At 41.6% G+C, this 22601-nt stretch overlaps 1 protein-coding gene across 1 annotated transcript; it reads left to right on the top strand.

Moving 5' to 3' along the window:
• Positions 1-3160: 3160 nt before the first annotated feature.
• Positions 3161-22400, top strand: LOC131260497 (sortilin-related receptor-like). The gene is made up of 15 exons (XM_058262238.1): positions 3161-3265; positions 3882-4506; positions 12312-12569; positions 12657-12818; positions 12879-13002; positions 13091-13481; positions 13578-13844; positions 13933-16902; positions 17117-17276; positions 17363-17642; positions 17721-18434; positions 19863-20122; positions 20205-20473; positions 20575-20743; positions 20824-22400. Exons 2-15 carry the CDS (start codon positions 4081-4083, stop codon positions 21139-21141), a joined length of 6768 nt encoding a protein of 2255 aa, XP_058118221.1. The 5' UTR covers positions 3161-3265; positions 3882-4080; the 3' UTR covers positions 21142-22400.
• The last annotated feature ends 201 nt before the right edge of the window (positions 22401-22601 follow it).

The raw sequence follows: 22601 nt of genomic DNA, 5'->3' as shown, positions 1-22601 counted from the left end.
AAATATTTATTACAAAACACTTAAAATAACGTTTTTTTGGTCTTATTTTTGTTGTTTTTCTAAATGTAAGGTATAATAAGTCGGTTGGTCGGTCGGTATAACACCCTGCTAGGAGCAAAAATTAAAGCTGCTGCCTATCATTGAGTTAAATATTGCAGTGCGGTCGTTAGCAAAAACATTACACGTATGTGGCTCAGCTAAGCGCAGCAGCTATTTACTAAGAACAAATGAAGTATGATGCAAATCAAACAATTATTTAAGAAGCGTTTGCGAAACCTAACACGACAGTAGAATGCCCAACTATTAAAGGCAAACACAACAACTTGAGGCAAGCCTACAAATGAGAAATGAGCCGGAAATACTAGCGCGTACCGACCTAGTAGAAAAGAAATATTTGTTTGCTTTAGGATAGAAAAGAGACCGGGAAAATGGCAAAAGATGAAATCCAATCAAATTTAAATATGAATTATATATTTTTAAACTGCCAGCCTATGATGCAAATGCAAAACAAATGATATGAGCGTAACTATTAATGAATACATATAAAAAACGGAAATCGATAAAAAATGGAATAAATAGCATTATTTGTAAGTATTATATAATGCTTTGCTTTATGTTTTATTATGTTTCAAATTGCTTTGCTGCTTAAACAAAGGAAGGGTTGTGCAAGTGACATTGAAATTATGGTAAACAAACGGAACACATTACTTGCAGGTGGGATGCTCTCGGTGAAAGATATATGGAAAGAAAGTGCACTTTTTGGTAATTTAACAGAAAAGATTGGTATCCGGTCGGTATAGGCATATTTGTATTTTTGTTTTAGTTTGTTTTGTTTTACCTCGAATAACCGGATGAGTTTAATGAAAGCTCTTAATCCTTTTTAAACCCGTTATCGTGCTGTTGTTATCAGAACAACCCTGCGGAAGCGGAAGTAATTCAAAGTTGCGGAAAATTTTCATTTCTTGAAGATTATGCTATGGGAACGGGACACTAGCATAAGGAACATGTATGGAGTTAAGTGATACTAAATTGGGTACAAAATATATTAACAATTGGACACATTGAAAAGAGCCGACGAACAAATGACGGCCGTATGAATTATATTTTGGAATTATCAGATGAGTATGGTGTTAACGCGTTAAACTTACAAACGCTAGTTGTAGTTGTCAGCAGCTTTATTTGCAGTAATGGCTTCAAATTCATAATTTAACATGAACGCTTCTGATGTTTTCTATTACTGTTAGTATATTTGTATAGCGTGAAGGGCTTGATTTTTGATCTATAAGCTAATTTTAAAAGTGCAAACCAACAAATGCGGTTAAACAAAATTAATACAAAAACTTTGCCTAAGGCAAGACGAGAGACACTTATTGAAGATACAATTTTCTCCAATATTACGTGTTTAGCTGATATAAAATTATAAAACATTGATATATACACGTACTAACTGTATTTACATTTCTACATTGCAAATTGTTTATTTTTTAGATCGTAAGAGTGAAATGAAAAAAGGTAATTTACTGTACTGGGCCAGCGCGCACGGTGAGAAAAACAAAAAACCAACGCGGATGCTATCGTACACATTGATTTGATTTTATGTGACCCTCTGATAAATGCAGTGTTCTTTTTTTAGAAAATAAAAACTCAAAATCAATAAACGTAAAACCGTGCTCATGCATGTGCATGTGAAAATCGGAAGAAGTACACCAAATGAACTCAAACCCAATGCAACTAATAACAAACAATAGTGCAACATGTAAACGCTAAAACACTCACCCAATGATTCAATGCGTATGGCGTAAAAATAAACGTATCGCTGGCGACAAGTGATCGAGAAATGAATAAAGATGTTTAAAAAGTGTCTCATATCAAAGCGATAAATTGTATTTTAATTAGTTGTTTTTAAATCGACAATGTTAGTCACATCGTTCCATGGGAGGTAAGTTAGACATATACTTTTTAAATCTTTGTGGGGAATACTTCATTGGTAAATGAATAAGTAGCACGCAACACAATAATCCAAAACTCTAGTCAATTGAAACGACACCTATACGAATATCCAGCATGAAGTATCTTCTAAACTTGGTGATAAGGTTATTTGTCTTAGTTATCAGCAGGTTAAGCCTCGATGTACCGTTTAAGTTAATTTGTGTCGAGCATAGTATCAATATCAGACGCCTCTTCATAAAATATTTTAAATGAATAAAATTGCAAACCTTAGACACTTGTGTTAATAAAACTGAGGGTTTCTTGTATCGACAATGCAATTCTCGGTTTACTTACTAATTGCTCCTAAAATCACACTGTTCCTGATTGCTCCTAGAATCATGAAAAATTACCAGATGCTCAATAAAGCAATAGAAAGTCTAGCAACTGTTTAAGCGCTACGTCGGCCCCGTGGGGCCGACAGTGTTCTTTCCCGTAAGCCGGCGTCGGTCTGCTCGGACCGACAGAGCCCGTTAAGTAGACCGGCGTTTCTACGAATCGCTGGCAGAACGAAAAGCAGTGCAATTTGCGCATAGCGCTTAAAAATAGGAAAACACGGCAAGTTATGCGTTTATTTAGCTTGCCAGTACAGCCTTATCTGAATGGTTCGAGCTTTATCAGTTTAAAATCAATAAGCGTGATTCAATGACATTCGTAATCATTTTAAATCTTGATTAAATAGTTTTCACATTTGGTCTGTTGATTCAGGACAAAAGTTTTCGATTTAAAGGTTATATTAATCGACCGGTCGGCGCTTTACAAGTTACAACTTCAATATTTATTTTTGCTGATCAAGATTCATGTTTTACAGAATAACAGTGCTTTTAAATTTGGATTACATGTTTGGACTTAGTATCGGAACTTCGGGAATCGGATGGAACAGATCACCATGATGATGGAACGGATTTGCTACATGGAACCATAGGCCCAATGAGATCGCACTTCAAAGAAGTGTCAGTTGTAGTTGGAACTCCATCGCGGAAGGTTCGGGAGTGTCATTCGTTCATCGGAACAAACTTGTGTATGCGAGTGTTTGTGTAACTGATGTTTGTAGCTAATTGGGGTGGAGAAAAGTTTAGTTGCAAAGTGGCAGAAACGATAGAATTCGTGAACATTTTTTGCAACGCCAACACACGTCACTGGTTTTGCCCATTTGGCGGCAGTGTGGTTAATTCGTGGTTTCTGGCTCAATTTTTAGCTCAACTGTTTGACACACAAGCGTGTTTGCTGTGCCGGCCGCTTGCCTTGCTGTGATTTACGGTACTTTTTCTGTGAACTGGTAAGCAACAACCTGCACCAGCCAGTTGCTTTCCGGCTGATCAAAACATTGAACGTATACACTGAGTAATATTCCGCACAAGGCATAGTTTTGTTGTTTTTCGACGCAAATTATAACCGATGTACACGGTAATGCTTACGATTACGAGGTGGCGGTACGTCGAATGTTCTTTTGATGTACCACTGTCTAGTTCATAGCCCCTAGGAGCAACGTTCTTTTCAGTAAAACCGCTTGTTGGTATGCGGGCACGGGACTGAGTGTGTTGGTGTGTTTTCGTGTTCCGTTTAATGCGGGTCAGCACAATATAACATCCCGCAGCGGAGTGGAAGCAAGAGGACTTAATAGAAGGAAAATCAACACCGCACGACGCATCGTCCTGAGGACGAGAATCTGTTGTGAAACTGCTGCCAAATGCTTGTGTGTGTGTGTGCCGAACGTGTGAATACAGATTAGTTTTTTTTTGTTGAATTCTTGGATCTGTTACAGATGACAGGAGCAGTGACTGTAGGACGATTTGTGTGCGATCGATGCACAATAATATTGCAACCACTCTAAGTTCGGCTGTGGTTTAGGACTGTTCTAAATACGACCAGTATAAATGTTTTGAATTTTTAAGGATTACAACGACGTACTTTTTTCTCGTGCCTGTGTGCGTAAACTGTGTGCAGTGGCTTTAGCGAAACTGCCTGAAGGTGGAAACAGTCGTACTTCGGCCAGCCGTTTTTCCCCAGCGAGAGTAGAATCTTTTGATACGCCATCGTTAATCGCGACACATAAAGAGTAGAGGCAAACGCAGGCACAAGAGGAGAAGCAAAATGGCGCATCTAGCGCTGTGGCGGAGGCTGGCCGCGCTGTTGGCCATCCTCTGCCTACACGGATTCGTACTGCCAACGGAGCAGCACACCGCCGTTCGGTACGGCGATCCGCCGTCTATTCTACACGTGGAACCGGACATCGACGTGGCCCGCAGGCTACCACGCACGTTGACCATCTCGACGAACGATGAGGCGGACAGCGAAACCACCGACCCCGAGGTGGCCGCACTGCTCGAGCGGTCCACGTTCCTTCGGGAAGAATTGGTGCGCGTTCGCCGAGATACTTCTTCGAATGTCAAGAGCAGCAGCAGCAGCACGGTGCAAAACAGCACCTCCACTGCGACGTCCGGCACCAACACTTCGACAGCCACGAAGAAGAACACGGTATCAACGGAGTTTTCAACGTCGCCGGTAATCGCAGCAAAGGTAAGTGGCCTGTAATGTTATCACTTGTCTACGATTCCTCCGGAGGGAATTTACCTTCGGGGACGCCGAACGAACAGATGCTTTTACATTGACTGACCTAATATTGTCAGCAATGGTTTTTATTTATTTGTTTGTTTCATAGAATATCAGGGATGCCCTCAATTTTTAACCAATCCAGCACCAATTGCTTTGTTTTTCCTCCGAACTACTGTTGTTATCAAAGTAGAAAAGTGTAATATACACACACATTGACAAATATACACAGACACCAAAAAAATAACCAAGCTCGGGTTGTTGGACTGCATTGGTCACAGAGCGAAGGTGCAGTTGTGAAATACCTGCACGTCTTACAAATCCTCATTGTATGGAAAGATTAAATTCGTATGGATTCGAAAACTATTTCTCTTTCAAGCGCTTTGATTCCATCGGATGAAGTTCATAGGTTGAAGTTACTTCAGTAAAAGTTCGCTTATTAAGAAGTAGAGAAGTATCAGCTCTTCCAACGACTGGAAACAGTCACACGGAAATGGTAAAATGTTGCAACTTTGAATGGATACGCATCTGTATTTTAATCGTTAATCCTTAGCCATGTTCCGTTTGTTTTTTCAAGCAAACCACCTTTTTGACAGCTGTTTCTCTAGAAGCAGCATATAGGCTGACGCCAACATGATACGAAACGGAAACTGACTCGCAATTCGCGCATCAATACCCGTAACGAAAACAAAGAACCAGCGCGATAGCAAAGTCTCGCCCCGCAGTGTGATTTGATAGCCGAGGAACATCTGTAAACAAACGTAGATTCGTAGATAAATCCGTTCCAACCACCCGAGGGTGTGTGTGTGTCTTTGTACTTCGCCAATTTGTACTTGCGCAGATGAAAACGTTATGAGCTTGCAAAAAAATTTATCACGAACATTCAAACACGAAAAAACGAACATATTCAAATATTTTCGGGTTCGATTTGATACGGCACAAGCTAATGTCCTTTGTCCTGTGTATGGTCGGGTCTCTTTTCTTATCAGCTACCCTTGATAAACAAATGTAATTTTGCTCTGCAAACCAGAAACTTTGACACTTTTTGATTAGTACCAAATGGAAAGACTCATTGAGTCACAATGTGCGTTTTATTTCGTTTTTCGTTGATTCTTTTCACTCCCTTAACACATAGGGATTTACGATTTAAACACAGTTTATTTGATTCTCGTTGAAACAGTTCAAGGTTGCCCTGTTACAATTTGGTAGAATGTTTTCTACATGCATTTTTGGGAAGGTATGAACAAATGAAAGATTTATTTAGTAATCGTAATAACAATCGTGGGTGGAAATTGTGTCTTCATTGCGGGGGGTAATAGGGTGACGATACCAATAGTGGTGCATTTAGTCATGTAATTAAACCATTAAAATTACACATAAAAAAATGTACATTTCTTCGTAATCGGTTGTTCCTATAGTTGTGGTATCGTGCACCTATAGTGGTGGTAGTACAGAAATTTTATAATTTATTCTTGAAGCATATGTCAAACCGAACGGCAAAATTGCTCATGGACTTGGTCATAGACCAATGCATTGGTTTGATAGACCTCTCATAGGCCAATGCATTTTGCAGTGATTTATAGCCTAATGGAAATCATGGCATACCTGATATATTCTTAAGAAATTCAGCATATTAAATATTAGAATCTGTTTAGAAAATATGAATTTTGAAGCTTTGATTTATTACGAAATGGGAAGGTTTATCTTTTGAACACTCAGCAGAGGATTAAAGAACATTTGTCATATAATAGTAAATATCTCTATCGTATTTTTTCAATGTAGAGCTAGGATTTTATTCCACTACAACCACCATTGGTACTACCACTATGTGAGCACTTACCCTATACTTGATATGATAAGATAAAAATGAAAACTTAAAGCTACTAATAGCTCCCTGACATATTTGCAAGAGGTAATCATTTGCTTTGTACATTATTTTCAATCGAATTAATGCAATTTCATTGTTAAAGTAACGCTTTGTTAAACGTAAACAATCATTATAAGAACTGGATCATTAGGGACATAGGATATCTACAGTATTTGCATTTTCAATTCTACAGAGTTGGTGGCACTTTTGTTTTAGTTTAATATTGGAAAACATTCATAGTTTTATTCCATCATCATCATCATCTTTTTGTTAGCAAACCTGCAGCAAATCTTGTGTATATAATTACCTTCGTATTTGAACGAATGAAGTTCTTTCACAAAATTAACACCATTACTAACATTAACATTAACATTAGTAGCATAATATTACATAGCCCCTGAATTACACAAACTAAAATGAAATGTAGTGGCACGGTTTGTAACATGTAATGTGATATTCTTCAAGTTGGTTTGTTGGTCCATGATAAGCTTGTAATGTTGAATAAGCATATCATCACTTGACACAACTCCACTATTCACCTCAAAGGGGATTCTGGTCAGGGTTAGGCAACCTTTTTTTTATGTAGATAGTCAGGTTGTTTTAAATAAAAATTTTAAAAACTCAAATAAAATCAAATTGAACTTTTTTCACGGATGATGTATGTTGAAGTTTTGAAAAAAAATAATTTTTTTTTTCAAAATTTTCATTTTAATTTACAAAAGGCTTACACTATACAAGAATATTTTTCATTTAATATCAAAAACATTATCTTAAAGTTTGCCGTCCAGCGAATGGTATGGTGATATGATGATGAGTTCCATCGCTTATCCCTACATAGGTTTGAGAGGGACGAAAGTATTTTACGATATTAAATATATAGATCATCAAACGATTTTGGGGGCATTTGGGCATAACGCACCAGAACAACCGCATCCAACTCTGCTCCATTCATACAACGGTCGCCATCAATTGCACAACCTCAAGTACATCTTACATTTCCCTACTAGCTAATAAGGACCACTTTCCGGATTGGGCAGATATTTTAGCACAGTTTTGGTTAACACCGCCAGTTATCAATGGTTGATAATGTGGTGAAACTCTCCAGTAAAGAATGCATCCATTTTTTCCTAGTAATTTAGATTTTAATATTTAAACAAAAACCCGTAATTTCAAATTAGTCATCGGAGCAGGACTTTCCTATGATAAGACTTGATAAGGAAATGGTTGTTTGTGTCGGGAAGAATCGTTGTTTTAATTTTCGCGTTTCCTCTGGTGGAAATCCCAATCTAATTAATACATCAAATTTTTGGTTTTTTTTTACAGTCATGTAAGACGAACATTTTTACCTATAATTTATTCCCGACTTTGCAATTAGACAGAACTAGTGTTAACGTGCTGTTTAGTTAGTTTTCGTTAGAAAAATGAGAAAATTAACCATTAAAAAGTATTTATAAATTTGTAAATACAATTTGTTCATACATTATTTACTAGCTTAACCAGGTTGTTTACACAAATAAGCGGCATGTTTTCTGATGTTCATTTTATGTCCCAGCAGCACACAAAACATTAAATCGCAGGAATTTATTGCAAACTTCAAACAAGACGTATTTATAGTTGTCCTATTGCTTGTTTCTAGGCATGTTTTGGACTATCCAATTCAGTCACAGCTCCACTGAAAAACGCAAATTTTTTTTTGTACTGCACACTTCAAATAAAATGCAGTACAAGTTGTCCTAATTTTCGCTTGACATTTTTGTCAATTCGCAACCCATACTAATCATGGTTCAAGGTATCAACTGACATAAGCCTTTGCCAGATGGTGGTTAGCAAATTTGCAATAAATTGTTAATTATATCCTGCATGGGACATTCTTCGGATTTTCTTGTATGTTAAATCGGGTAATGCGTTTCTTTCACGCTTATACGGAACACAGATAATTGTGGCAAGATTAGCGCGATGATTCAACTAAGCTAGGGCTGCGCACGACTTACGGATGTGTTGTGGCTGCTCTATTGCCGGCACTGCATATGCCAACACGTGTTGAGCGGTTTGATTTCCTCCGAGAGATTGCTGTACTGTTGCATTCGAAACACAAACCCGCGCTACCGATGACTCGTTACTCCAGCCCGGAAATGTCCAATAAAGACCTTATCAATCGTATTATTTTATTCAATTGAATCGTTCTCGCTTCAGACAGAACTGAACTGCTCTTCTTTATTTTCTAAGGCTTCTAAGGGGTTTAACTGCCGAATAGTATTACCAAACAGTTGGTTTCTAATGTTATGTCTACTATATGCTGATTATCTAATCCCTACTCTTATAAGATCTTAAAGACCGGTGGTAGGTGACACATGCAGCAGTTGCAATTACTCGTCTTTTCCGTAAAGAAAAAAACCCATCACACATTTTGATCAATTTCTATTAAAAGCATTCATATGCCAACAAATGTGCTTTTAAAACTTCACAACTTCACAATCAAATCGATTCAATTATGTTAAATGCATTGCAACACCCGCTTCTGCCTAGCTCGTTCTTCTGCTTCACCGGTGTTTATTTGGGAAGCTTCAATCGGCTGCGGCTAACCGACTTCGGACCACACATTATCGCTAGTCCCTACAGCCTTCTGACTAAGACTGTTGACTAATCAAAGATCAGGACCGCCACAATGCCATCCGACGCTGCTGGTGTACAGTTTAGCAACGGCAAAACTTGCTGGTTCGTCCGAATCAGAACGGTGCCATAGTCCATTCGCGCGCCGTCAGCGGAATACGACCGCTTAATGCAATGCGAAAGGCGGACCGGAATCGTCTTACGCTATCAACTAGACTGATACTGGGCTGCGCAGTGAATCATTGGCATTTGTTTGCCTCCTTTGTCACTAGGGGGGAATCTTGGCGGGTTGGTAGAATGTAGGGTTTGCAAATTAATTTACCATTCCCATCAGCTGTTGGATGTGGAACTACTGAGAAGCGAGGATTTTGCATAAACATACACCTTTAACATTGAAATCAATACCATACCAAATTTAGCAAGTGGTTGTTTTGCAACAAGTTTCCGTTTGATTGACTTAAAACTCGATGCATACCTTGTGACATCCATTCACATGCTGCAGTGTAGCAAAGGCAGGCGAGAAAATATGGCTAATGAAATGGAATAAAATTGCACTAGTATGGTTCTATTTTCGTGTCCGTAAAGCCGTAACGTGACGGACTGAGCACGATACCGCAATAGCGATGCAATCCCTATTTAGTAACTGTGGAATTTTGTCCCGTAATTTTCGCTACTCTTGTGGCTTCCGTTCTTCGTGTCAAAATGTTTGTTTCCCATCCATCATTCTACTTTACGCAGTAAATACCTAGATAGTTGTAATGTTATATCTGTGTGGTCACAATTCCACTTACAAAGAACAAAATATTGAAAAGTTTACTGCCAAATAAAACAAACAAATGACATGGGATAAAATATGCAGACACGACACATTGGATTGGTGGGGCCGGTTCAGTTGACGTAAAGAGAAACGAAAATTGTCGCCATTCGGTGTCATTTTAGCGAAGGAGAAGCCCATTTGAGCATTTCTTTGTAAGCAAGAAAATTGGAGCATTTTGAAATGTGTGACACTGCGCCGCTGTTGACGGCAATTGTGATACAGAATTGGAAAAGTAGCTGACCGAGCAACCGCGCGTCATTAGCAGTCGAACGCGAACAAAGAACTCGTTCGTTATCAAATGGAGCCGAACGCACAGTCAAAATCATGTTCATGGTTGCATTTTAAAAATCTGTAAAAATGTTGTTATTACAACTAGTAAACATAATCATAGGTTACAATATTTTGTTTTCAATATTTTAATCTCCCAGCTTGATGAAAAATAGTGCAGCTATTCTTAGATAATCCATTGCATCGAGTCTCGGGAAGTTTGTAAATGAGTCATTTCACTAGTCAATGGAAGAAAATGCGCAAAAAGCTCTGAAGTTGGCTTCGGCAACGTAAATGATGCCGACATTCTAATTGTTAAATTATCACTCTGAAACTGTATGCTTCCCGGAAAAAGTGCTCTAATGATGACGGAGCTGGAGCAACAAGGACTATCGAGACATTCCACTCAGTTGAAGGGCATCAGTCGCCGGAAACGTCTAGTCTTTTTCTTTCTCGTTCCCCAGATTGTCACTATCGTAGTAAATACTGTTTGGAATTTTCTCCAGTAGCGTCGATAAATCAACGCAACTTAGTTGAATGATGTCGTGCGAAATTTCGTAAGAACGGAAGTAACTCACTTACTTCATGTGGCAATTACTTTTTTTTTCATTCATATTTAACGATACGACGTAGTGGTTGGTATGCGATGACTTATAGTGGTTGCCACTAAATTTTGCTTGCGTTGCCAGTTGGCACCAGTTGTGGTTGATCAGCCTGTAAGGAGTATAGATTTTGCCTCTAGGCGAAAACAAATGATTTGCCAAGCATAAGCTAATAAGTATGGACGTTATTATAGTTATTTTTTTAAAGAATTCATAACATGTTTTAATTTTACAATCTTTTAAAATTAAAACTACCGACTATCCAAGCGAATGTAGATTGTTTAGTAAATACGTAAATATCGGTAAATGTAGTTTGAGTATGTGAATGATTATAAATTAAAAATTTAATATTTATAAATTTTACAGATTTGCCAGCCAACTTTGTCTCGAAAACGGGTGATTTTGTCTCTAACGCACGTTATTTTGAAATAGCTCATTAACTGTTGTCTCTAAAGTAACTGGTATTGAAATAGCTAATCGACAGTTGTCTCTAACTCATATCATTTTGTCTCTAACTCATCTGACTTTGTCTCTAGGGGATGTCGTGCCACATAAAAAAAAAAAAATAAACTTAAAACTGATGTGAGCAAAGCATTCCAATTAATTCAAGAGGCGCAGCTTCTACTTTGCCGTAATTTACAAAACGTTTGGGAAGAACTTGATATTATTTAAAAATTATCTGTTCCACGTTTTTATTGATCAAAAATTTCATTTCCTATTTGGCCATACGTATAATCATTGGACCCTGGTCAACATATTAATGTCCATAGTATAATATTTGACTTATTTAATCATTGCATTGAAAACATGATCTGAAATACTATCCGTTTTATTCTTTAGCACTTTGTATTAAATTGCATCATAAATTAAACAGCCAAGGTTTACTTCAGATTTATGAAAGTAAACAAACTTCCACCACCCACGTCTTTGCACATGCATGCTGTTTCCCTTTGACTTTCGAAAGTAAATATTTAAGTAAGACTGATGGATTATTTGCTTTATTAAAAAATGCTTATCCGTGCATCTTGTAGAATTTAATCGACGGTTATGTGAAATGGTGCAATCCATTCACTATACAATCGTCTTCTGAAGCCTTTTTTTTGCAAAGATTGAAAAAAGAATTAATTTATCAACTGGTTGAGCATTCCACTGTATTAATTCTGAAATAAATTTATGGGAATAAAAATATAATAATCGAATCTAGAATCTACCCCCCGAAATTACGAACGGTTGACCATCGATTTGTGCTATACTGTCTGTCGGTCACAGTAACTCTCTTCGCAGAGCGCGGCCTAGTCCCACTCGGGGATGTTGATCCATTAAAATAAAACAAATTTAATAACTAGAAGCAGTGTACATGAATTAGAATATCGAATTTTCTCTTTATTCGCAACTTGTTTGGAAAAATGTTTGTCTTTCTGTAAATCAACGTTAACATGATCTACTTCGAAACACAATAGGTAAAAAACACGGCAGCGATCGGCTGTTAGATGCTTGCCAACAAGTCATTAGCGAAGCTGGAAAGCTTGGTTTAATCGAAATCGCGTTTACGTTGTAGTTTTCATTCGATTCGAATCTAATGATATTTCATTTGCCTCTTCCTTTCCAGACCACTCAGCTCAACGATTCGCACGGGCAGCTGATCGTGCACTGGTTGGGTGAAGGAACGGATATTATGATCTGTCTTGCACGAGAGCCACCGGATACGGACATGAAGTCTCCACCACCGCCACCATCTCGTATCTTCATGTCGAACGACTATGGCGACACGTTCGAGGACAAAACGAAACAGTTCATGCTCAAAATCAACGGCACCATGGTGAACTCTACGGTGGAGCAATTTTTTACCCATCATAAATATAATACCGTAAGTTTAGTAATGTTGTAATCTCATTCGTTAGCATTCCCAACCAAATTTGTGAAATTTTTGTAACCATCTTAATTTCCACTGCAGATTGTTTTCATCGATCCCCGAAATCAAGCCATCTTCACTTCGGAAGATTATGGAAAAACGATAACCGTGAGGATGCTCGATTTCACACCCTCAGATGTGACATTTTATGATACCGACAGTCGGACCTTCCTCGTTTTGGACAAGCGTGATCCCCAGCGCAAGGTATGTTTTTTCTTATGTTTCTTATATTGTGGTATCATAGTTTGTTTCCCTATTCCTCAGCTATACTATACGACTGATTTCGGTGCGTCATTCACGCTGCTCCAAAGCTATGTCAAATCATTCGTTTGGTCCTCGGGCGAAGGCGTTCCAATACATCTCTACGTGGAGCGAAAAGAACCGACCAGTAAGTATGCTCCAGCTGGCATGGATGGTTGCTTGCTTCCCGTCATTTATGGTATATATGTGTGTGTGTGTTTTCTTTTTCGTTTCAGACACGTCGTCGGTAATTTTCTTCAATGCGGCCGATCTGTACAGCGGCAACCGCCAGTTTAATGTGCTGATCGAGAAGGTTGAAGATTTCCATATTAAAAAGGACTTCATGTTCGCTTCGCAGCGGCTTCCTAATAGCACCCAGCTGCTCATATCCTACAAGCGCGGCAAGTTCGTAAAGGCCGACTTCCAAACCGAGCTAGACATTCGCGGTTACCACGTGGCCGACGTCGAGGGACGCCGGATCATGATTTCGGTGGTGCACACGGAGCGCATCTCTCACCTATACGTTTCCGAGTCCAACGATGATATGACGGATATAAAGTTCGTACCGAGTCTGGAGAATGTTTTCAGCTATATTCCAGATTTAAACTGGCGGTCCAGTTGGTTGGTGTGAGTATTTGATACCGGAAAACCATCACCTGGCATACCAATGCTTTGACGCTCAGCTATTGTTTTTCTTTTTTTCTTCTATTTAATCCCGAACAGGAAATCTTCCGATACGGCCTTTACTGATGTATACCGAGTGGAGGGACTGCGGGGAATTTATATTGCGTCGAAGATGAATCGTGTTCCGGTTGCGGAAACGATTACCCCGGACTATTTGGTATCGGTTATTACGTTTGATCATGGGAACACGTGGCGACCGATAAAAGCCCCGGATGCGGATGACGAGGGGCAGCCACTGTTGAACTGTGGTAAAGACTGTAGTCTCCATTTGTCTCAGAAATTTTGTTCGCTCTATCCGGTGACGAGGTAAGTAGAGTTTTTAGTTTAAGATAATATTGCAGTGACGAGTTTGAAATGGTTATAACTTCTTTTTTTTTTAAATTCATTTATCCAGATCGGTGACAATCATGAGCTCGAAATCGGCCCCAGGTGTTATCATGGCGTCGGGTGTAGTAGGAAAATCAATGAAGGGCCATCCGGGTGTGTACATATCGCGGGATGCCGGCATGACATGGAAACAAATTCTAAAAAATTACCACTTTTTCAACATGGGCGACCACGGGGGGCTACTGGTGGCAGTAAAGTACTTCAAGTCGAAGGGTGAAACCAACGAAATACTCTACTCGACGGACGAAGGAGAGCGCTGGCACTCGACTCCGTTCATCGGCAAGCAGCTGAAGGTGTACGGGCTGATGACGGAGCCGGAAGCTAACGGGACCATCTTTACGCTGTTCGGGTCAGAGCAAGAGGAGCACCGTTGGTTGATTATCAAGCTTGATCTCAAGAATGCGTTTACCTCGAACTGCACCGAGGATGATTACAAATTCTGGGCACCGGGATCGTACTCCAGCGATTCGTTCGTACCGTGTGTACTGGGACGTCAGGACACGTATCAGCGACGAAAGCCACACGCGAACTGTCACAATGGAATCGATTACGAGCGGCCCATCCGGCAGGAGGTATGCGAGTGCAATACCTGGGACTTTGAGTGCGACTACGGGTTTGTGCGAAGTGGCCAGAAGCGATCGTCGTGCGTCCGAAACAAGACACTCATGAGCTTTGATCCGTATGAGGTACCGAAAAGCTGCAAACCGGGTGCATATTACAACCGAACCAGAGGCTACCGAAAAATTGAAGGTGATGTGTGCGTCGACGGCTTTGCTTCACAGTTTCTGCCACAGTCTATCCCCTGCCCAATGCAACAGTCGGAGGAGTTTCTTATTGTGGCGCAGCGGGAGAAAATTTCCCGCATCGATCTACGCAACAACAACAGTCGCATGGAGTTTGCCATTCCAGGGCTGAAGAACGTGATCGCGATCGAGTTCGACATGAAGCGGAACTGTGTGTTTTGGGCGGACATCATGACGGACGTGATTGGGCGTCTGTGTTTGAATGGAAACTTTACACCCGAAACGCTGTTGGACAACGGGCTGTCGTCGGTTGAGGGCATGTCGTACGATTGGATCTCGGAAGTGCTATACTTTGTCGACGGGATGCGGCTGATGATCGAAGCGTTGCGCATTCCACCGCCTGGCACGGTTCTAACGGCCTGGGACGCCCACCGGCCTTCTCACCTGCGGCGCACGATCATTGACAATAAGCATCTCAATAAGCCGCGTGGCATCGTCGTCCATCCGATGGAGGGTTACATCTTCTGGACGGATTGGAACTCGATACGGCCATCGATTTCGCGCGCTAACATGGACGGCACGGACGTTCGTGAGCTGTTCACTAAGCCGGACGTCGCGTGGCCGAACGGGGTAACGATTGACTACATGGCTCAGCGATTGTACTGGGTGGACGCGAGCAAGGACTACATCGCTAGCAGCGATCTCGATGGAAAAAACTTCCACAAGGTACTGCAGGCGGACCCGTACGTGCAACATCCGTTCGCAGTGGCCGTGATGAAGGATGTGATGTACTGGGATGATTGGAAGAAGAACTCTGTCTTTTCGGCGGACAAAGACCATGGTGTTATGGTGCAGCTCATAGCGGAAAACATGCTAAACTCGATGGACATGAAGGTGTACGGCCACACGATCCAAGCTGGCACGAATGGTTGTGCCGAAAATAATTGCGCGCACATGTGCGTTGGCTTACCAAAGGGTAACCACACTTGTCTCTGTCCGGACAGTATGGAGCTGGTTGGGCAGCGGTGCAACTGTCCGGCCGGGACGACACTGCAAATTAATGGATGCTCCCGAGGTAGCAGCAAGTCCTGCGGCCCAAAACTGTTCGACTGCGCCAATAGTTTGTGCGTCCCACTGAGCTACCGATGCGATGGCGACAACGATTGCGAGGACAACAGCGACGAGGAAGGATGCCCGGTAAACAAACCTGCTTGCCCGCCTCATATGTTCACCTGTAAGGAGAACCGTAACTGCATTCCGAAGTACTTTGTGTGTGATTTTGACAAGGATTGCAACGATGGAAGCGACGAACAGAACTGCAAGACACCGCACTGCAAGCCGGATGAATTCGCGTGCGACAACGGGCACTGCATTAAGCCGACCTGGGTGTGCGACGGAGAGGACGACTGTCGGGACGGCTCGGATGAAAAGGATTGCCGCAAGAAGAACGCAACGCGCGTGGAGTGCAAAGCAGACGAGTTCCGGTGCAATGCGACGGGCAACTGCCTGCCGAACCAGTGGCGCTGCGATACGGAGGTCGACTGTGCGGATGGCTCGGACGAGCGAAACTGCACCAGCAACAAGTGCGAACAGTGGATGTTCACGTGCGTGAGTGACGGCAGATGCATTTACAAAACGTGGCATTGTGATGGCGAGAAGGATTGCAAGGACGGTAGCGATGAGGTGGATTGTCCCGCAATCAACGCTGGTGGCACGGCCAACAGCACCACCAAGGATCCACCGACAAAGAAACCGACCATCAACTTTAATCCCGGCCAGAGCTGTCACGATTGGATGTTCAAATGCAACAACGATCGGTGCGTGCCGTACTGGTGGAAGTGTGACGGGGTGAACGACTGCGAAGATCACTCCGACGAACAGGGGTGTGGCGATACGGAAAAGGGTACCAATGGGACGACTGGACAACAACCGGGTACAACGGTGATAACATCAACGCGCCCACCACCACCGACCCGCCGCAAGGACAGAGTGTGCGGTTTACACGAGTTCCGCTGCAACTCTGGGTCGTGCGTCTCGAAGCGGTTCGTCTGTGATGGCTACCACGATTGTCCGCAGGGCGAAGACGAGCAGCACTGCCAGGGTAATAAGGTGTGCAACAATAGTAACTTCCGTTGCCGTACCGATGGCATGTGCTTACCGATGGACCGCTTGTGCAACGGAGTACAGGACTGTGCCGACGGTAGCGACGAGGATTGCAAATTCAAACCCAATACGTAAGTACACAGTTTTATTGGTAAAAATCAAGCACAGAGAGGATCCTTTTTCTATAATACTTGACTTTGAGATACTCTCTTTTGTTTTCTTTGACACCTTTGTGGTGTGATGTAAGTTGTCCACCATCACATCTTACATAAGAAAGCCGACTGCAATCAACGTCTATAAGCATTGAGTAATCCTCCATCATTTCCACTTTTCTTTTTTTTATAGATCTTCTACGACGGATAAAAATTGTAGCACTAACCCGGGAGTATTTCCTTGCGATAATACTTGCTTTGCGCTGACGGTGCTGTGCGATAGAAAAGTGGACTGCTATGATGGAACGGACGAGGAGAATTGTGGCGATTACAAAAAAGAACGACATTATCAAGTAAGTCTCAAAGATAACCGTGAAGATCGTATTTCGTTTGATACATTTGTGATTTCTTTTAAACTACTGCGCTCGATCTAAACCAGGTTACGCAGATTGGTGTTGACCAACGTTCGCTTAATTCGACTAGTTTCCTGATATTCTGGTGGATTCCACTAACGGCAAATCTTGCGCTAGAATATCTACCCTCAATATACTACGGCAATGATTGGAAGAATGCAACCAACTGGATCAACGAGACGGAGTATCGTTTCACCAATCTCAAACCGTACACAATGTACAAGGTGACAACATACGTTCGGGTGAAGGGCCAGTCGAAGGTCACCCCTCCGTACATCTACTACGACATTGCGACCACCGAAGGCAGTACGTCCACTGAAAAACGGCTGGATTGATATGAAATTGAATGATAACTCTATGTTTCGATTGATTAACTTTTTGTAGCACCAACTGATCCACTCAACGTATCAGTCATCCAGCAAAACGGATCACGCGTCCTGGTTAGCTGGGAGGCACCTAAAGAAGTAAACGGCCACCTCGACGGCTACACGGTTTACTTCCAGTCACAGTCGAAAAATGTTATCCCTGCGCTAAACGTCAAAGTGAGCGCATCGGAAACAAGCGTTATCATCGATAAAGACTTCATACCCGACGTCGTGTACCAGTTTTGGGTGAAAGCGCGCAACGGTAAGCACGAGTCGGTGCCGTCGAAAATGGTTTCACTGAAGTTCGATGGAACATCGTTTGTGGAGAAAGTCACCAACATCAAGGTGCTCAACCAAACGGCCAAATCGGTGACGCTGACGTGGAAACCGGTGGCCAATGCGGAAGGCTACATTGTGGTGCCGATTCTACCACAAATGTACCCGGTGCTGCCGACCATCAAAGTTCAAAATGTGACCTCGGTCACGCTGGATAACCTAGTACCGGGCACGCAGTACGTCTTCAAGGTGGCAGCGTATGCTAAGAACTTTTTCGGCCAGCACGAAACACAGATTGTGAACTTCGCAGGCGATCCTCTGCCAGCTCTGAACGTTGTGTTGAAGGAAAAAACCGATGAATACGCATTATTGGAGTGGAACGAACCACAGGGCATTGATGTGTCCAAGGTGATATACGGCGTGTATTACGGTACCAGTATGGATGCCCTTTTTGAAGGTAGGTACAACTAAATTAAGTAGTATTATAGTTATCCTTTTCCTTACTTTTTTTCAATTCCAAGCAGACTATTCTTCTTCTTAGCGTAACGACCTTGTTGGTCATGCCTGCCTCGTTAAGGGCTCACGAGACTTTTTACCCTATGTGTACGTAGGTAGTCAGTCCTCTCGTGCAGGGGAAGGTCCGGTCTCGGTTGGGAGGGTCCCGTCGAGGTGGTGAGCCCCGGCGCTCATGGGCCGATTTTTGTGGCAGACTATTATAAACATCTAAACATAGTCTACGCCTATCCAATCGATTCTTTCCGACATAATTTCGTTTGGATGAACAACAATGCTGGAATTTGGGAAAGTCCTGCTAGGACGATTGCATCTTCTTCTTCTCCTACATAGCGTAACGACAGTCAGGTCATGCCTACCCCATGAAGAGCTTACAAAACTTTTTCCCTTTGAGTACGTAGATAGTCAGTCCTCTCATACAGCACCGGCGCTACCGCTCGGCTGTCGTGGACTCCCGACGATTGCGACGAGGATGTATATAATACAGGGTTTACCATTTGATAGGACAAAATAATCAGATGATACCAAACGGAGTAGATGATTCCACAAAGGTGGCAGATGACAAGCCAAGTGAGGCATGTATACAACAATCGTGGCAGATGATATCACAATTGTGGGAGATGATAGCACAAGCCAGTGGTGCGATGGTGTCAGTGAAGTACAAAATCGTATAAACGTAAGTCAACGCGGGTCAACACGTCTGTCGAATCGCTGTGGATTCGTTTATACGCGCGATTGACAGACCATCCGTACCGGTTTGTGCTATCATCTGCCACGATTGTTGTATACATGCCTCACTTGGCTAGTCATCTGTCACGTTTGTGGAATCATTTACTGCGTACTGCGATCATCTGATTATTTTGCGCTATCAAATGGAAAACCCTGTATTGAAATTGCAATTTTCGATTTTGTTTAACACGTTGCGTACCAAGCGTTTTTAGCACGATTTTTAGTACAATTTTTCTAATTACAATTTATTTATAATATTTGTTAAACCGATTGTTTTCAAAGGCCAAGCAAAAACTTAGCTTCCCAAAATATTTATATAAAATATTACAATAATTTTTATGTTGCATTTTCATTTATTTATGGATCAAAAACTTTTTAGAACTAGAACTGCTGTCACCCATATTTGGGTGACGCGGTACGGAACGTGTTAAGGAATTCAATTCGGGGAAAAATGAAATGGATTTGACGTGCACATTTTTTTTTTAGATTGCCAATCTATGGCAACTAGATCGAATCGTTACCACACAGAACGATCAGCTATAACGTCCTTCAATAAAGTTTGCCATTACAAATCCTTCAATAAAGTTTAGTTGAAATTACATAGGAAGAAGATAATATGGTTTAATTGTTACACCAATTTTAGCCGCACGTATCAACACTACAAATCGCAGCATAAAATTAACTGGGCTGATGCCTTGCCAGTCGTACTTGGTGAGTGTGGGCATCGTCGGTCCCGTTGGTCCCGGTCCGCTCGGACGTAATCCTTTGAAGCTAGAGACAGCCTATAACCGCACGCTACCACCAAAGGAACTAACAGTCGATATTATTGAAGCTAGTCAAGAAATGACCATCGAATGGCAGCATAGCTGTGCTTTGGACCTGGGCGTCTATCCTGCGTACATAGTGAGTAACGACAACACCTGCTCATGTATTTTACAACACCACCTGTGTATAACTTTTTTGATCTTACGTTTATATTTTGTAGGTAAAAGTACGCGATTTGATGCTCAATAAAACTACCGTGGTAACGGTCCAGCCCTCGGCGAATAAAACGTTGACACATGTGTTCCGCCAAATTCCAAAGGGTGCAGCGTATGAAGTATCCGTATCGACGATGCTGCCAAACGCGCAGGCAGTCAGCATGATCGTTTACTCGACCCCACTTCCATCACCTTATCAGTTGCAGGTATGGCCGGAAGTCAACGGCACACACGTGGTTTACTGGAAGACCGTTTCAGACTTCAAGGACGATGGGTAGGTAGAACACCGGCAAAGTATACTTGAACATCCTGAACATCTATCGTCATTTCAACCAATATTTCACGTTTCGCTCTCCTACTTTATTTTCTCATTAGTTTCGTCTATGAAGTGATTGTGAACGAGGGTCATGGTATAAATGTTTCGGTGCCACCAGTACTCATACTGCAGGCTAAAGAACCGCCTGTATTCATTGAGCCATATCAACTGAAAACGATAACTGAGAATGGCGTGTTTACGGTTGGCGTACGACTAAAAACGGATCACGTAAGGAGAATATTTTAACACTGCATGGAACTATCGATGGTTAAACCTAACGCGCGCTTCTGCAACCATTTATGTTACAGGGCCTTTATTCCGACATCGTTGAGACGGAATCGTTCACCAAGCACGACATGCAAATTCTGATGCAGATTGCGTCGTCCTCGGGGGTTAGTGCATGGATGTGGATCGTGCCAACGATTGTCGCCATTGCGCTTCTTGTCGTCGTTGCGTACGGGTTCCAGCGACACCGTCGACTACAAACCTCATTTAGCCGGTTCGCCAACTCTCATTACGATACTCGAACCGGGGCAACGCGCATCGGCTGCACGATGGACGATGACGAACATGAGCATCAGGTGCCTCGCAGTTTCTCCGATGACGAGCCTCTCGTTATTGCTTAATGTGTGGTCAGTGATCTTACTTCCTTCCTATGCGATATTCAAAACTAGATTTCATGCCGAGGGAGAGGGGAGAAGAGGGGGGGTGATCTCAACGGCATCCTTTCGGCTGGGCTCGCCTGCTCACTTGTAGTACCCGTTCCCAAAGAGACGATGAAAGGCGAAAGTGAAGAAACTCTAGTAAACAGAACTGATACATACGATACGAACCCAAAACATTGATCCTGTTCGTGTAAACAAGTCAAGTGATGTTTAAAAACTATGTTTAAAGCGAAGAGACGTAAAAGGGTAAAGATAACAAAGACAAACTAAACAAAGATACACGAAGGTAAAAACAAAAATCATTTAATCTAACATAAGCATATAGTGGCAAGTAAGGAAGAAAACTATGTGGATAGAAACATATGGGTGAACTAATTGGAAGACTAAGGTAATTTTTGTATTTATGTGTTGTTCGTTTAATTGCGATATAGAATTATTTAATGGCAGAAAGAATTGTAAACGAAAAGAGAAAAACAAATGCAAGAGATTGATTGTGCGTATGTACACATGAACTGAAGGTTATATTATACCGGTTGTTTTTTTAGCTTATCTGTTTGTAAACTATGTATATTCTTATGTTCGCTTTTCAGTAATGTAGTATTTTACCTATGAAGCATGAAGCTTTAGCGTACATGTTTGCCACTCCCAAGTACGTTATCGGATACACGGTGATTGAGAATGAAGAGTTAAACACAATGTAAAGACTTAGCAGAAACAAACAAATAATGAATTTGAACAAACGTAATAGTAATTTGAAAACATTCAGAAAAAAATATAGTTATTAATGGGTTGCAACTATTGGAATACAGCAACACGTTTGGATGATGGAGTATTTTTTATTATTCTGTACAGAAAACTTATGTATGCGTGTATGTGTATGTGTGTGTATGTACGCTCCAACGATCGAAAGCAGAATATATGAGGAGAATATGGAAATTACACCTTGAATTGTATTCGCAGCATCGTCATATTCAAAATTTATTTCAAACAATCAAAACATAACGAAAGACCAAATTTTGACGAATGCATCGTAGATCTATGTGTGAGTTTTCTTTTTTGTTTTAGTAATAAACATTACTGGCAGGAAAAGTTTATAATATTTGCATAGAAAGTACAGAAACGAGCATTCTGAAATAAAAAAAACACATAGGATAAGGGGCTGACCGATCAAGCTGATGAAATAGATATTGTATGTGCGAACTTAACTAGAAGACAGTACCATTATCAAATGGTCGTATGTGTGTGTGACTTGATACTAAAAGTGGGTAGAACCATCGGTGATGAATAGCACACATCGGATAATGGCGTAAGCTGGTGAGCTTTTGTACAGTTTAGTAAGCGAATACGATGCGGTCCAAACGGTGCACTCCACCAGCTGCATGGCATTGAAGGTCAGTAAAGAGGCCGAGCAAGCGAGGGCA

This window comes from Anopheles coustani, chromosome 3 (genome assembly GCF_943734705.1).
Source record: "Anopheles coustani chromosome 3, idAnoCousDA_361_x.2, whole genome shotgun sequence".
Taxonomy (NCBI): domain Eukaryota; kingdom Metazoa; phylum Arthropoda; class Insecta; order Diptera; family Culicidae; genus Anopheles; species Anopheles coustani.
This window is presented reverse-complemented; position numbering and strand designations above follow the sequence as displayed.